Source organism: Babylonia areolata, chromosome 10 (assembly GCF_041734735.1).
Source record: "Babylonia areolata isolate BAREFJ2019XMU chromosome 10, ASM4173473v1, whole genome shotgun sequence".
NCBI lineage: Eukaryota > Metazoa > Mollusca > Gastropoda > Neogastropoda > Buccinidae > Babylonia > Babylonia areolata.
The window spans coordinates 39240282-39258485 of record NC_134885.1 but is presented as its reverse complement, the minus strand read 5'-3'; the positions used below and the strand labels follow the sequence as shown (position 1 = coordinate 39258485).

Genomic DNA, 18204 nt, shown 5'->3' with positions numbered 1-18204 from the left:
TGAAAAGTGGTTTCAGACTGAGCCCTCGTTACTCTCCCCTTGTCCGATGTGCGGTCATTTAAGGGAGGATGAATTACATTTTTTGTTTAGTTGTAAAGCTTATGATGATATTCGAGAAAAATGTGTTGTATTTAAAACAAATTTAGCATAGAATGAAGATATTTTTGGAGTGCTTAATCTAAATCAGGAAACTTCACTACAGTCACTTGCAAAATATATTGCCGAAGCGAATAACATGCGACGAAAAAAAACAACAATAATAAAATAGTATCAGGTGTTGCTCATTGTGAAAATTGAAATCTGTGTTGTCATTCTCATTAGGAAAATATTGATCTTATACATATATATATGTTTTTTGTTTTTATTTCTCACTACATGCCATTACTTTGAATGGATGGTCGAACTGCACTTTGTTGCACAGAATGATTGATTTCGTTTTGGCTTTGGTTTTCATCAATATTATTACTGTTGATGCATGTTGTTATTTGTATTATGAACCCCCATGTCATTAGGGCTGTAAAGCTATTGACATTAAAGTGTTCAGTGTTCAGTGTTCTCTCTCACTTTCACAGTTCTACATTACAGTTTTATTACAGTTCGTATGTGTATCACCCACCACCTTCACACTGTGTTCTGCAGGGATGAGTAGAAGGGTCAGCCAATATTTCCACCATTCAAAAGCAAAGATTCACTCATTCACTCTCTCTCTGATTATCTGTCTCTCTCACTTTTCGCAGCTCTACACTACAGTTTTGCTACAGTTCGTATATGTATCACCCACCACCTTCACACTGTGTGGTCTGCAGGGATGAGTGGAAGGGCTACATCCCACCCTACGTGCCTCGGTTCTACGATGGCTGGCAGCCGGCCCCCACAATGGTGGAGGAGCCCAAGGCACGCCCTGCCCTGGACGCTCCAGTCATCGTGCATCAGGAACAGGTCAGTCCCCCCCACCCCCACCCTCTGAATCCCTCCCCTTTCTTCACCTCCCCCAACCCCCCACTCCCCCAACCCCCACCCTCTCAGCTCTCGCCAAACACCAGTCCCTCACAGCTCCCTCCTCCTGTTGGTTATTCCTGCTTGGCAGATGTGGTGTAGCGTATATGGAATTGTCCAAACGCAGTGACGCCTCCTTGAGCTACTGATAACGGACACTTTGTTCCATTTATCTGTAAGGGGTTTTTACTCATAACCCGTGACTGAAGTAGTGTTTGAAGTGAACAGTGATGATGAGTACTTTGTTCATTGTTCATTGTGTATTGGGAACAATTCAGACCACCTCACCTGGTGGAGGGTTTCTTTTTGTCGGTTTTCCATTACAAAAGAGGTTGGTTCTCTCTTCTTTTTTTTTCTTTTTTTTTTTGTGGATGAAAACAAATTTGAATACATGAAGGGAACCAGAATACAAAGCAAAATAACAATATGACAATAAACATATATAGCTGAATATATTACATACACTCATACAAACACACATGTATATGTGATTATATACGTACATGAATATTACATGAACAGAGAGTATACATATACATACAGTGCAACTTAACTCAACATATCAAAAACAAAAGAAATCAATTTTAGATTTCAAGAAGACCAGATCTGACCCCTTACCGCTTGTCATTAAAGACAAGCAAGTAGAGATCATCAGCAAATTTAAATTTCTCGAACTGATCATTTCTAACAAATTGAAATGGGAGAAAAATATGGAAAAAATTGTTAAACTTTCTTCAGCACCTCAAAAAGTTCAGAATTTAGAAAAGAAATCATGGCTGATTTATACTGAGCAGTCATTGAAAGTTTTTTAACCTTTGCTATTATTGTTTGGTACGGAAACATTTCCAAGGCAAAAGAAGCAGCCCTGAACAGAATCATAAAAACTGCAACCAAGATTACTGGGGCTGATCTACCTTTTCTAGACGACATATATTAATAATTGATATCATAAGCGGCTACTCAAAAAAGCTAAATCAATCATCCAGGATAAATCATATCCAGCTTTTAGGATTGTTGAGATACTCCCCTCTGGTCGACGGTACAGAAGTATAAGGACGAAAACCAACTGTTTCGCCAGTAGCTTTTTCCCCAAAGCATTCAGTGCCCTGTCTCTAGAACAAATCTAGTATGATTAAAGAGAATTGTGCAATAACAATCATATACCTTAAGATTTATTCATCAGCCCCATCAACATGTGATATGCGGCTTCTGTTTAATCGTGTGCGTGTGTGTGTGTTCGTGTTCAGTTTAACGTCTTTCCACTTGAAGTGATATTAGGTGTGTGTGTGTGTGTGTATTCATGTGCGAGTTCTTGTATTGATATGCCCATGTATGTATTCTACTGTATCTGTGTTTGTGTATGATTTTTTATTTATGTTTGTACATTTTTATGTACTACCACCACCACCCCGCCCCCTAATATTACTTGTGACCCCAGTACACTTGGTAATAAAGACATTTTTTATTCTCTCTCTCTCTCTCTCTCTCTCTCTCTCTCTCTCTGTCTGTCTATCTATCTATCTATCAGTCTATCTGTGGAGTCTCCCGTCAGACCGACGGATGAGTTGGCAGACAGGCTTATCTGTCAGTGTGTGTCCTCATATGGGAGAAGAGGCCGATTCTGGATGCGCAGCACTTCCCACAGGTGTTCCAAGGGAAAACGTCTCCAGAAGTTGAGCCCTGCTTCCTTCGCTCACGCTTCTCTTTAAATAATGGCCAGCGTTCTCTTGTTTCATGTAGACATGCATATAATGCATGCTTTCATGTAGACATGCATATCATGCATATACACACAAATACACATGCCTTCGCGCACACATGCATCAGTGTGTAAACCTTCTCATGCATACCCCCCTTCCTGTTTGGTTCCATATGCAGAGAAGAGTGATGCCCCCTTTCCAGCCAGCAGAGGATCCCTACCATGGCAGTGTGCAGAACTTTGACCGCTTCGACCCCGAGCCAGCGCCCTCACGCGTCTACGCTGCTGCTTCTGTTGTCAGCTACACTAAGTGAGTGAGGGTTTGTGTGTTTGTGGTGTGTGTGTGTGTGTGTGTGTGTGTCACTGTGTGTCGTTGTGTGTGTATTTGTGGTGTATGTGTGTTTGTGGTGTGTGTGTTTGTGGTGTGTGTTTGTGTGTGTGTTTAGTGTATGTGTGTATTTGTAGTGTGTGTGTGTGTTGTGTTTAGTGTGTGTGTTTTTGTGTGATTGTGTGTTGTATGAGTGTGTATGTGTTTGCATTGTCTTTATGTTTGTGTGTGTGTGTGTGCGCGCGCACACACGTTTGTTCTCTTTCGTTGCATTCTCCTTTTCTGTTCCACTGTTCCCAGCCCATCTCATGCTGATTCTCCTGTCATTTTCACTCCAGCTGTCTCTTTCACTCTTCCCCCTCTGTCTTTTTCTCTGGTTTCTGTCTGGATAGAAGTCTGGTGTGCACACACACACTGCATGTCTCTCCTGTCACAATCTGTCTTCAGTCATGAGTCTCTGTCTCTCTCTCTTGCTCTCTTGCTCTCTTTCTCCTCTCAGTCTGTCTGTCTCCAATGTATGATTTTTTTCCAGTTTGATTATTAAATGTTCTTGGCACTTCATGCTGCACATGTTATGAATGGTTTGCATACCTCTTCACTTTGGCCCATGGTCTGAAATCTAAGTCATCCGTGTATGTATCTCTCTCTTGTTAGATACACAATCAAACCTGGCCTCATTGTTTATTCATTTCAAGTAAAAATATTTAAAAAATCATCGAGGCAACCATGTGTTTGTATTTTCCGTATATTCTCTGTAGCATTCAGGATTAAATGGCTATGCCAGTCTTGAATAAATGCTCATTTGTGTGTGCACATTTCTCCTGTCATTGCTGCTGTGTGCACATGTCGAATGGTCAGTAGAAGGACAAGCCCAGCTTCTCCGTTTTTTGAGGAAGTGTCAGGGTTTGTTCCACTGTACCTTTTTATTTACCTGTGTGCTAGCTGAATCAGTAGCATAAGCAGCATTGACTTGAAGGTGTGTCACCTCTCCATTCGCTGATTCCATCTAGAGAAATATGGCAGACGTTCTTTTTCATTTGTTGGTCCTTCAACTTATAACGCACTCTCCCAGACACTTAGAAAGGTGCCCACATTGTCAGTCTTTAAGGCTGAGCTTAAGACTCAGCTTTACAAACTCCATCTGACTGAATAAGTTAACACCAGGTGTAACCTACGCCATAGGTTTTAACTCGCTCAGTACGGCCAGTCCTCTCTTCTCCTATACACAGACCCCTCGGATGTCCAGTGGGTGTCTGAATGACCCAACCTTTAGCTTCCATCATCAGAATTGTGGTATTCTTTGTCAACATTCACCTCTTCAGTATAAGAGCCTTCCACTTAAAATATTTTGATGATGGTAATTGGGGTGAAACGCTGTTAATGTCGTCTCTTTCGCCGTTCGTATGGAGAGAGTTAAGTGCTGAAACCCTTTAATGTTTTATGTATATATATATATGTGTGTGTATACTTTTTTGTTGACAAGTGTATATATATACTTGTGTGTGGATGAGCATAGTTTTGTGGACAAGTGTGTAAATATTCTTGCCTTCTTAAGAAATTGTAATGGTGCTTAGAGCTCTCCAAGGGAATAAGCGTCTTAAAATGTACTTTATTATTATTATTATTGTTATTATTGCCTTGTGAAGGGAGAGAGTTCACTCTTTGCTATTTGTTAATCAAACGAGGAGGAAGGTGGCAGAAGGGTTAAGACACTCAGTTGTGAATACACAGAGTCAGTGGGGGTGGGGGTTCAAATCCTGTTCTCCCCTTTTCTCCCAAGTTTGACTGGAGCATCCAGTCTTTCAGTTGAGACGATACACCGAGGTCTGGTGTGCAGCACGCACTTGGTGCACTGAAAAAGAACCCACGACAACGAGAGGGTTGTCCTCTGGCAAAATTATGTAAAAAGAAATCCACTCTGATTGGTACACAGATATATATAAACACACACTCAAGGCCTGACAAACTTGTTGGGTTATGCTGCTGTCAGGTATTTGCCTAGCAGATGTGATGTAGCATATATGGATTTGTCTGAACACAGTGATGCCTCCTTGAGAAAACAAACTATTTCTTAATCAACCCAAACAAGAACTGTGGGTGTTACATTGTGTTGTGTTGTGTTTGCATTGTGTCGTGTTGTGTTTGCATTGTGTTGTGTTGTGTTGTGCAGGGTAATGTGTGTGGTGTGTGTGTATGTGTGTGTGTGTGTGTTGGAGCTCATGTACGTTTATATGTATTTGACTGTGCTTTCATATCTGTGAAACTGCATGTTTGGTGCATATCTGTTATGCATGTGTGGGTGTATGTGTGAATGTGTGTCTTCATGTTTTACATTTATTTGCTTATTTATCATCATTGTTGTCTTATTTATTTATTTATTTATTTATTTATTATTATTATTTTATTATTATTATCATTACTATTACCCTTTTTTTATATAATATTTATTTATTTATTTATTTATGTAAGCTTATCTATTATTTATTCCCTTTTTTTTCTCTCTCTCTCTCAAGGCCTGACTAAGCGCGTTGGGTTACGCTGCTGGTCAGGCATCTGCTTGGCAGATGTGGTGTGGCGTATATGGATTTGTCCGAACGCAGTGACGCCTCCTTGAGCTACTGAAACTGAAACTGAAACTGTGTTGTGTTGTGTTGACAGCAATGATCGCCGGGCCGCAGAGCCGGCCCAGCCTGCCTTCAGTCAGCCCCCCATGTCACATCCGCCCCAGGACGGAAACACCGCCTATCTGGAGGAGCTGCTGAGAACCAAAGCCAAGTGAGTACACCTCTAGTTTCAACCTGTATTGTCACCTGGGTACACTTGAAAGGTCGCCTGGGTACATCTGTATGGACACCTGGGTATGGTGAGCACAGCTCTGTTTCCTGGGTACACCTGTATGATCACATGGGTACATCTGTATGGACACCTGGGTACATCTGTGTGGACACCTGGGTACACCTGCATGGTCACCTAGGTACACCTGTATGGACACACCCCTATAGAATAGAATGTCTTTATTACCAACTGTACTGGGGTCACAAGGAATATTGGGGGGGATGGTACATAACAAGGTACGAACATAAATTGAAAATCATACACAAACACAGATCAGTAGAAATTAGGATACATACAAGTGCATATCAATATAAAATTTGTGCATACTCACACATACACACACTGCACACACACACACACACACACGCACACATGCATGTATGCACGCACGCACGCACACATACACTCTCTTTCTCTCTCTCACACATGCACACACACACATTTGAACAGAAGCCGCATATTACATGTGGATGGGGCTGATGACAAGATCTTCAGGTAGATGGTTGTTGATTGCACAATTCTATTTATTATACTGGATTTGTTTGGGAGACAAGGCATTGACTGCTTTGGGGAAAAAGCTATTGACAAAGCAGTTGGTTTTCGTCCTTATACTTCTGTACCGTCGACCAGAGGGGAGCATCTCAAAAATCCCAAAAGCTGGATGTGATTCATCCTGGCTGATTGATTTTGCTTTTTTGAGTAGCCGCTTATAATATATGTCTTCTAGAGAAGGTAGATCAGCCCCAGTAATCTTGGTAGCAGTTTTTACGATTCTGTTCAGGGCTGCAACTTCTGCCTTGGAAATGTTTCTGTACCAAACAGTAATAACGAAGGTTAACACACTTTCAATGACTGCTCGGTAGAAATCAACCATGATTTCTTTTTTAATTCCGAACTTTTTGAGGTGCCGAAGAAAGTGCAGGCACTGTTGTGCTTTCTTAACAATTTTTTCTGTATTTTTCTCACATTTCAAATCGTTGGGAATGATCAGTCCAAGAAATTTAAATTCGCTGATGATCTCTACTTGCTTGTCTTCAGTGACAAGTGATAAGGGGTCAGATCTGGTCTTCTTGAAATCTAAAATTAATTCTTTTGTTTTTGATACATTGAGTTCTAAGTTGTTTTGGTCACACCAGCTGACAAGTTCCAGAACTTCTTCCCTGTATTCTGACTCATCACTGTTCGTAATCAGCCCTTCTAGAGTAGTATCGTCAGCAAGGTATTTCCCAGGTACACCTGTAAGGGTCACACAGAGCGGTCAGAACCGGTTGAGAATACAGCCCTGCTTCCTAGCCATCCCACGGTGGTCAGCCCTGCCAGTCAGACCCGCAGAACCGTGCCATGTGTCACAGCAGAGAGTGACAGGAGCTGGAAACTGTTTCCATGGTAATGTCAACAACATATCAGGAAGACATTGAAGATGGATGCAAGGTTGCCAACAGTCAGGATGACAGTTTCAGTTTCAGTTTCAGTAGCTCAAGGAGGCGTCACTGCATTCAGACAAAACCATATACGCTACACCACATCTGCCAAGCAGATGCCTGACCAGCAGCGTAACCCAACGCGCTTAGTCAGGCCTTGAGAAAGAAAAAAAAGGGGAAATAAATAATAGATAAGCTTACATAAATAAATAAATAATAATTATAATATAGAAAAAGTTAGTAGTAGTAGTAATAATAATAATAATAATAATAATAAAAATAAAATAAATAAATAAATAAGACAATGATGATAAATAAGCAAATAAATGTAAAACATGAAGACACACATTCACACATACACCCACACATGCATAACAGTAATGCACCAAACATGCAGTTTCACAGATATGAAAGCACAGTTAAATACATATAAACGTACATGAGCTCCAACACACACACACACACACACACACACACACCACACACACATTACCCTGCACCTCCTCTACCCCCCTCCTCCACACACTCATTTCTAGTCTACGTATCGCAGCTTCCACGGCACACACACACACAAAAAACAACAACACACAAACACACACACACACACACACACACACACACACACACACACACACACACAAAACACACACACACACACACACACACACACACTCACACTCAGGATGACAGAGAAGCCAAACAGCCAAAGTCAGGGACGAAGACATACCGGGAGACAGGGCAGTTAGAGCTTGAGTTTCATGACCTGTTGGCTGATGCCTTTATCGACAAGTTGTTCAGGATTTGGGTCCCGATTGTACAGGTGGAAGGAAAGTCTGTCCAGCATTCAGAGGGGGAGAGAGAGACAGACAAAGGGAATGGAACCAAAGAGATGAACAAATGACTAAATGGAAAAAAGAAGAAAATATAAGAAAGGAGTAAAAGAAAATATTCAAAAAGGATAAAAGAGCAAATAACTAAAGCGAATAGATGAATGAATAGAAGGAAAATAGATACAATAATTTGAAATGACTTATGAAAATAAATGAATGAAAGGGAAATAGGTACATGGATTTGGTTTTAAAAATGAAATGAAACAATGCAGGGGAAGGAAAATCTGATCAGGATAACCAGTAGTTAACAGGTGAGGAGCCAGCCTGGTAAGATGTCATACCCATGACTGTGAAAGGGCAGACTGGTGGACAGTCAAGGCAGTGTTTCAAACACTGTTTTTTCTTCTTCCTTTGTCATGTACATAGTGCGTTGATGTCTTGTCAACCACTGTTTTTTCTTCTTCCTTTGTCATGTACATAGTGCGTTGATGTCTTGTCAACCACTGTTTTTTCTTCTTCCTTTGTCATGTACATAGTGCCTTGATGTCTTGTCAACCACTGTTTTTTCTTCTTCCTTTGTTGTGTACATAGTGCGTTGATGTCTTGTCAACCACTGTTTCTTCTTCTTCCTTTGTTGTGTACATAGTGCGTTGATGTCTTGTCAACCACTGTTTCTTCTTCTTCCTTTGTCATGTACATAGTGCCTTGATGTCTTGTCAACCACTGTTTTTTTCTTCTTCCTGTGTTATGTACATAGTGCGTTGATGTCTTGTCAACCACTGTTTCTTCTTCTTCCTTTGTCATGTACATAGTGCGTTGATGTCTTGTCAACCACTGTTTCTTCTTCTTCCTTTGTTGTGTACATAGTGCGTTGATGTCTTGTCAACCACTGTTTTTTCTTCTTCCTTTGTTGTGTACATAGTGCGTTGATGTCTTGTCAACCACTGTTTCTTCTTCTTCCTTTGTTGTGTACATAGTGCGTTGATGTCTTGTCAACCACTGTTTCTTCTTCTTCCTTTGTCATGTACATAGTGCGTTGATGTCTTGTCAACCACTGTTTTTTCTTCTTCCTTTGTCGTGTACATAGTGCCTTGATGTCTTGTCAACCACTGTTTTTTCTTCTTCCTTTGTCATGTACATAGTGCCTTGATGTCTTGTCAACCACTGTTTTTTCTTCTTCCTTTGTTGTGTACATAGTGCGTTGATGGCTTGTCAACCACTGTTCCTTCTTCTTCCTTTGTTGTGTACATAGTGCGTTGATGGCTTGTCAACTACTGTTTTTTCTTCTTCCTTTGTTGTGTACATAGTGCGTTGATGTCTTGTCAACCACTGTTTCTTCTTCTTCCTTTGTCATGTACATAGTGTGTTGATGTCTTGTCAGCCACTGTTTTTTCTTCTTCCTTTGTTGTGTACATAGTGCCTTGATGTCTTGTCAACCACTGTTTTTTCTTCTGCCTTTGTCATGTACATAGTGCGTTGATGTCTTGTCAACCACTGTTTTTTCTTCTTCCTTTGTCGTGTACATAGTGCCTTGATGTCTTGTCAACCACTGTTTTTTCTTCTTCCTTTGTCATGTACATAGTGCCTTGATGTCTTGTCAACCACTGTTTTTTCTTCTTCCTTTGTTGTGTACATAGTGCGTTGATGGCTTGTCAACCACTGTTCCTTCTCCTTCCTTTGTTGTGTACATAGTGCGTTGATGGCTTGTCAACCACTGTTTTTTCTTCTTCCTTTGTTGTGTACATAGTGCGTTGATGTCTTGTCAACCACTGTTTCTTCTTCTTCCTTTGTCATGTACATAGTGCGTTGATGTCTTGTCAACCACTGTTTTTTCTTCTTCCTTTGTTGTGTACATAGTGCGTTGATGTCTTGTCAACCACTGTTTTGCTGTTGTTTTCAGAGTGTATGAAGTCATCTCGGACAGACAAGGGAAAAATGAGAAAGAGCTGACAGTCAAGAAGGGAGACTTCTTACAGGTGCTTTACTCTATGTGTGTGTGTGTGTGTGCCTCTGTGTGTGTGTGTGTGTGTGTGTGTCTTTGTGGGTGCCTATGTATTCATGTGTGTGTATGTGTAAAAGTCTGAAAGTATCTGTATGTGGGTGTGTGCATGTGTGTGTACACGTCTGTGTATGTGGGTGTGTTTATAGTTAATGTATGTTTTATATTATTGTAAGCAATTTTTCAAGCTACACACACATACGTTTTTTCATTATCAATGTCATAGCAAATCACTTTGTATGAAAGTTTGACTGTGATTGACACTGTTGTGGTGTTATCCCCCCCTCATCCTTCAGTGACCACTGTGTGGTGTTGTCCAGGTGTTGGACAACAGTCGGAACTGGTGGAAGGTGCGGAACTACAAGGGACAGACAGGCTTCTGTCCCTACACCATTCTGAAGGAGGTCACCGCCAGCGATAACGGCAGGGTAAGGACAAAAAACACGCTATCTTCTCCTCCCCTTCCCCCACCTCTTGCTGACCTTGTGACCACAGTGTGATGTTGAAAGGTTTTCCAGTCTCTGTACATGTGTGTCTGTGATGAAGGATGCATGTGTTTTTTGTTTGTTTTTTTTTTTTTTAATGTGGGTACGTACTATAACCTGTTCAGTTAGAGTCAGCTGTAGACAGACAGACACTGACAGACAGACAGATAGATAAAAGATATAAGTAGATAGATAGATAGATAGATAGACAGACAGGCAGGTAGGCAGAGACAGATAGATAGAGAGGCAGAGAGAGAGAGAGATTAAAGTAATGAGAAAATGTCTTAAATAACTAAACAGGGTGAATAAATGAATGATTTTTAAAAAAATCAAAGCAAACAATGCAGAGAAAGAAAATCTGAATGAAAATAACCAGTTGTAAGCTGACCCTTTGTGGCAACACTGCAGCCTTGACAGCTTGGATTCTCTCTGTACATGCCAATCTGGGATGAACTAGTTATGCAAGGTTTTCCCTTTCACATGTATGTTTGGGGTTGTATACTGTATGTAGCACGTCTTACTACAGCCAGTACGTTTGCTGTTTCTGCTGTGAATTATATGCCTTTTCAGATATATGTCTTCTTGAAGCAAATTTTCTCTTAGACTTGTATATTTTTTGCACCACTCTGTCAGGCTGGTGCAAGAAATATAGCCATTCGGTTTGTTGTTTCTGCTGTGAAATAATGCCTTTTTTTCCATATTCATGGGCCTCATGATGCAAGTTTTCTCATATATATATATATATATATATATATATACAGCATATTTGATGTCATGTACCACACCATGCCAAACGTGTTCCAGCTATATAGCCAATAAGTTTGCTGTTTCTGCTGTGACTGATGCCTTTTTTTATTTTCATATACATGTAAGTCCCGTTGAATGTTTTTCTCTATCCCCTTTGAATGATGTTTGTTTTGCTTAATGTTGAGAGCTGCGGAAAGGTAGTGGTTTGCTGTAGTTACCCATAAGTCCTTCTTACTGAGAGACGTTCTTGCACACAGATGCGACATACACACATGATTACCGTACATCCATGCACAGGCTTGCTTGCTTGCAGTTGGGTGATGCTGCACTGTGGCAAAACTCTCCATGGGGAAAGCAGCCCTCATTTAACACAGAGAGATCTGTTGTGACAAAAGAGTAATATGATACAATGCAAATGTACAATACAATACAGTACAATACAGTACAATACAATACAATACAATTCAGTGCATGCGTATGTGCACAAACGTGCTTGCACACACTGGCACACATGTATTCATGCTCACAGACACACACACGCATGTATGCATGCAAACACACTAACATGCTCACGCATTTGTATAAAGGTTTTCAAGTTTTGACCCACATTGTGTATGCAGCTTCCATACTCAACAGTGAGAATAGAAGTTATCAATGAGAACAGCACCTGATGATGACAGTGTGAACATGTGTTTTCTTTCTGGACAGTGTGTGTGATAAAGTGAAGACTTTTGTGTATTCATGTACTCTTTGCCTTGTTCCCTGACAGACGGGCAACTACCGCTGAGAAGTGTTACTATGTCAGGGTAACTATGTACGTTTCCCTTTGTTTTTTTTTGTTTTTTTGTCTTACAGTGGTTTTGGGGGTGTTGTATCCATTGTGTTTGTGAGGTGTTGGAGATGGTACCTACCTACCTACCGTGTTTTGTATCCCTGTGTTGAAGTTAGCTTGGTGGGGACCTCTGTGCACTTCCCGTGTCCACGCAGAGATGTAGGCTTGAAACCACTGATCCGATGCACCGCTGATGTGTAGAAGTGTGTCTGGGAGCTGTTGATCCTTGGAGCTGTGTGTCCTCTCTCCCTCTCTTTAGCACTTTGTACCCCATCAGTAAAGCTGCACCGCAGGTTCTGTGGACCAGCTCCACAACAGCTGGGTCCAACTGCACTGTTAAAGCAGAATTTCATGTACTAAACACACACAAAGTCATCATAAACATGCTCAGTCCTCTTGAAAACACTGACGAACAACGTTCAGGCTAAAGCACATAAGCTGAAAGCACCAATTACAACTAATTGAGAAAGTAAAACTGAGCATGCCCACAGCAGTACAGAAATATTTGTATGTTGTCCAAGGGAAGCAAGCAGGCATTAAAGATAATTCAGTATTTGGGGTACAAAGTGTTGAAGCCTTTAATGAGAATAATCAGATCATATTCAGAAAATGTGAAATAACGAATGGTTGGGTCCGCATCATTGTGTATCTCTTTTTGTGTGGAAATATTAAAAGTGTTGAGTGGCGTTACATGGTGTATTGCATTTCCTTTAACTGTTGTTGTCAGTGTTTTGTGTGAGGGAAGGGGGCTGGAGGTGGGGGGAAGGGGGCGGGGCGGTTTGGGGGGGGGGGGGGCACTGTGTTGTTGTCAGTGTGTGTGGACTGCACCAGTCATGGACACATGGACCCAGGAACAGTGTCTGCTTCACAGCTGTGTTTGTGTCACTGTGTCACTGCCTGTCCCACGCTTAGTGTGTACGGTACTTGGGGTGTGGGTATGGTGTACTGTGTGTACCGTGCTTGGGGTATGGGTGTGGTGTACTGTGTGTGCTGTGCTTGGGATGTGGATGTGGTGTATTTTGTGTCTACACTGCTTAGGGTGTGGGTGTGGTGTATTGTTGACATCATACACAGGGTTTGTACTGTCATGAAAGGTTTGAAAAACTGTAAGAGGAACTTCGGTACTATTTTAAGGCTAAAACGCTTTTGCTGCCAGAATTTCTGCTTGAAAACCACTCCCCGGCACCAAATGTTCTAGACTGGAATTTTGAATTTAATGTTGCCCTGTCAAAAAATCATCATCAAAAACAGCATTAAAAATTCTTTGCAGAGTTTCTTCTGGAAGAAAAAGAAAGAACAGTTCAAACATGAAGTAGAAAATGAACATTGTTATATCGTCTCAGCCAATCAGACGCGTTTGCTGCTGCCTTCAGCATTGAGAATTTTTCATTCTGTAGTCAACAGCTTCCTGCCACAGTAAAGTTAAAAGGGATATGTGTTTGAAACATCTTCATAAATGACATTTGGAGCTTTCTACTTGTTTATGTGCATATTTGTACATATTTGGTATTTATGGTGCTTTCATGTGTGTGTGTGTGTGTGTGTAAAAAATTGAATACAAACCCCTGTTTTTGGCTTCCCCTTGTTGAAACTTTGTTGATTATTGTTGTTGTTTATTTTTGGAGGATTGGAGCAACCACTTAATGAGTTAGTAATGAATAAAGAATAAAGGTTAGAATTTTAAAAGAGAGGATAGAGATCAGTCGGAATCATGCTGGACAAACAGATAAGAATTCATGAGCACTGGTACTGGTGGCTTTGAAACAAGGTAAGTTGGGCATTACGGTTTTATTGGCTTAGTAGAATAGTAGTCATTATACTTTTGATGTCACAAAAACATCATATCAAAAGAAAACAAAAGAGTGGACGGGTGCTTCAAGGAGAGGTTTTCTTCTGCCTTGAAGACAATTCTCTTTTTTCCAAACTGATAAGATTTGCATCTGGTTCTGGGGATTTAGTCTGCTTGAAATATCTTGCATTGTGTAACAAAAAATGCCAACAGTAGTGTGGCTTACACACGTAATGCATCTAACAGCACGTCCTTCATACCCAGACACAGACGCGTGCACGCCCACGCGCGCGCACACACACACACACATTCTCACACACACCACACACACCACACACATACATACACATTCACACACGCATTCTCACACACATCACACACACGCGCACGCATGCACATGCATGCACACATCCATACACACACACACCACACACACACACCCCCCTCACACACACACCCCACACACAAACCACACACACACACACACCACACCACATCACGCATGCACGCACGCACACACACACACACACACACACACACACACACACACACACACACAAACCTACCCCCACGGGTTTTTGTTCGTTTGTTTGTTTTTAGTTTGGGTTTTTTTGTTGTTGTTTTTTTCGTCTAATATCACTTGAAGTGGAAAGATGTTAAACTGAAGACGACAACAACAACAACAACAACACACACACACACACACACACACACACACACACACACACACACACACACACACACACACACATGTATGTGCCTTCCTCCCTCTCACCATGTGCATGCTTCCTCTCTATGCCCTTGAAGCTGTGCCCTGCTGCATCATTCCCAGTATGATACATACTCTATCTGTGGGTTTGCTTGCTAATAATGTGTTTGTTCAGTGGTGTGCGGGTACGTTGTATTTACGCTGCTTTGTGTGAAACTGGTCCATTATCCTGTCTGTCTGTCAGCTGGAGCTCTGTTTCTGCCTGTCTTTTTTCCCTTCGGTCTGTCTCTGGACTCTCTCCATCAGTGTTTTACCACACCAGTATCACGGACCTCGTTCTCCCAGGCTTGCTTGCTTTGTGTTGCCAAAACTGTTCATGAGAATGAAAAGTGCAAGTGTGCCAAAACCCCTTTTTTTTTAGTGTTCGTTATTGAGCCCTCTGGCATCGCAGCAGAGGATAGTAACAGGGTGTGCATAATCTTGAAGACTTCTTGGAGACACAGATATTATTTCTTGTGGCAAAAAAAGAGAATGTGTTTAATTGTTAACATTATTTTTGGGGGGGAGGAGATTTACTGTTAATTTGTTGCAGCGAAAACACAGCATGCTTGGCCATAAACAGTGCAAGACTATTCTTGATGTGCAGGACAAATTCTGTGAACAGAAGGTTATAAAAGTTATGTTATTTGATGATGCGGCAGAGAAATGACAGAACCTCGTATTATATATTGTATGCCCATGATTTTGTTCTGGAAGATCCATTTTAATTTTTTTGATAGAAAAGTGTGGATTGGGCAGTATTTACACTAGTGAATGGCAGGGCTTTTTTTTTCTTTTTTTTTTTTTGCTTTTTATATATATATATATATATAATTTTATTTTATTTTTTATACATATGTTGAGTAGGATTTCATTGCAATTTGTTAAGAAAAGTTGGGGGGGTCGGGAGGGGGGGGGAGGAGTCTGGATATGACTTGAACACTGCTGTTGTTGTGTAACAGGGCTGTATCATTGGTGATTAGTTCACAGATGGAAAGAAGTCTGGAAAAAGAAATAAACACTTGTATCATGAGTGTCAAGGCTTCTGTAGATCTGTTTTGTACAGAATTTCATTGTACAGTACTGGTCAGCTCATCAGTCTGTCCATGCACGCACACACACACACACACACACACACACACACACACACACACACACACACACACACACACACACAGCCATGAGTCGGATGTGCCAGTGATGACAGGTGGTGTGTGTTTTCTGCTGATGTGTACTTTATGTATAGTGCTTTGTGTTGACATATGTACAGTGTGTTGATGTGTGTGTGTTTTGTGTGCTTTGTGTTGGTTTGTGTGCTTTTTGTTGATTGGCATGCTCTGCGTTGACTTTGTGTTGACATGTTCTCTGTGTTGACACATGTATTCTCTGTGTTGACGTGTGTGCTCCCAGTGTTGGTGTGTGTGTGCTCTTTGTTGACAAGTGTGTTTTGTGCGGATGTGCATTTTGTGTTGACATGTATATATGTTTTGTGTTGGCATGTGTTTGTGTGTTGTGTTGACTTGTGTATTTTGTGTTGAGGTGTGTGATCTGCAGTATTGTCATGTGTGTACTTTATTGAGTTGTGTGCACAGTGTTTGTGCGTGCTTTGAGTTGACACGTGTATTTTGTGCTGACATGTGCGCTCTGTGTTTATGTGTGTGTTTTGTGTTGACGTACTTTGTGTTGATGTGTATGTTTTGTGCCGACATGTGTATTTTGTGTTGATATGTGTTGACAGATGTAGTTTGCATTTGCGTTAACATGTGTGCTCTGTGTGTACGTTGTGGTAATGCTTGTGTTGTGTTGACATGTGCATGCTTTGTATTGATACGTGTGCTGTGTGTTGACATGTGGGTGCTTGGCATGTGTGAGCTTTGCACCGACCTGCGTGCTTCACGATGCCATGTGTGTGCTTTGCGATGACGTGTGTGTGTGTGTGTGTGCGCGCGCGCGCGCTTTGTGTTGACGTTTGTGTATGTGTGTTTGTGCTTTGCGTTGACTTTTGTGCTTTGTGTTGACGTGTCTGTGTATGTGTGTGTGCTTTGCGTTGACTTTTGTGCTTTGTGTTGACGTGTCTGTGTATGTGTGTGTGCTTTGCGTTGACTTTTGTGCTTTGTGTTGACGTGTCTGTGTATGTGTGTGTGCTTTGCGTTGACGTCTGTGTGTGTGTGTGTGTGCTTTGCGTTGACACAAGTGCTTTGTGGTGATGTGGCATTTGCTTTGTGTTGTCGCAGGAGGAGGTGGAGGAAGGAGCCAGAGAGGCCAGCGCGGCATCCAAACGAGGGGGGGAGTTTCGCTACTTCTGACCTTGACCCTGACCTGACCTGACCATGACCTGTTTTCTCAGAGGCGACAGCAACCCAGGAGTGGTTCCTTGTTAACTCTATAAGTGACTTGTGGAAGGAACATACTGTGCAGAAGAACACGTGTAGCCATATTGGATATTGGATGGGTTTTGGTTTGTTTTCGCCCCCCCTCTACCCCCGACCCTCCCACATCCCCAGGGATATTTTTGTTGTTGTTTTTTGTCGTTCATACATCCTCCCAGATGTTCTGAGTGTGTGTGTGTGTGTGTGTGTGTGTGCTTTTTTTTTTTTTTTTTTTTTTTTTTTTTTTTTAACACTTTATTATGAAAGACTCGTAGCTATGAAAAGAACAAAAAAAAGGGGGGGGCTATTGGAGACAACCCCCTCTGGTTATCTTTGTCTCTTCTCATGTTAGCCTCGTAAGTTGGACAACATTTGTGCAAGGTCTTTTTTTGTTTGGTTCTGTGGTTGTCTTGTGCTTTCATTTCTCATTCTTCTCCCCCCCCTCCCCCCGCCCTTTTTTAAAAAAAAAAAAACAAAAAAAAAACACCACCAGAAAATCAAACTGGATCGAACGTCTCAGAGTCTGATTCTGTCATTCTGTCTGTACGCCTGGGAGTGGGCAGGATGAGGAACGAAGGGTGGTTATGGTAACTGCATAGGTTTGGATGGAACTTTCTGTTTTGTCTTCAGTTCTCTTGTGGCGTTTTTTTTGTTTTTGTTTTTTTTGGGGTGGGGGGGGGGGGGTGTCGTTTTTGTTTCAGGGAGAAGGGGTGTTGTGGGTGGGCGGGATTTGATTTTCTGTTGGTTTTTTGTTGTTGTTGTTGTTGTTGTTTTTCGTTTCTTTTCGATTTTCTGTTGGGAATACTGGTCATCGCTTTTAGGACTTTGTTTTTTGGTCACAGTATCAGTATGCAGTCACAGTCCCCACTGTCATTGGTATCTTTTTCGTTTAGTTTTTTTTTTTTTTTCTCCTTTTTTTTTATGTATCATTATTTAATATGTTTTCTTTCTGGACTAATGAAAGTTTTGTGGGGGGCTGGAGGGGGGGGGGGGTTCCCTGCAGAATTATGGCAGATACATGTTTTGTTGTTGTTGTTTTTTGCATTGGAATCTGTGAGTCTGGACTGAGCAGTCTTTTGCTTCCTTTCTGTTGTTTGTGGGGTTTTTTTGGGGGGGTTTGGGTTTT

General features: G+C 41.4%; 1 protein-coding gene across 1 annotated transcript in view; it reads left to right on the top strand.

Annotated features, from left to right (window-relative positions):
- LOC143286584 (epidermal growth factor receptor kinase substrate 8-like) overlaps positions 1-17241 on the top strand; it is a 103163-nt gene extending 85922 nt beyond the window's left edge. The window contains exons 14-19 of the mRNA XM_076594208.1: positions 807-939; positions 2875-3005; positions 5682-5798; positions 10010-10085; positions 10429-10536; positions 16944-17241. Of these exons, the coding sequence (XP_076450323.1) occupies positions 807-939; positions 2875-3005; positions 5682-5798; positions 10010-10085; positions 10429-10536; positions 16944-17015 (637 nt within the window). The 3' untranslated portion in view covers positions 17016-17241. The remainder of the gene's footprint in view (positions 1-806; positions 940-2874; positions 3006-5681; positions 5799-10009; positions 10086-10428; positions 10537-16943) is intronic.
- The last annotated feature ends 963 nt before the right edge of the window (positions 17242-18204 follow it).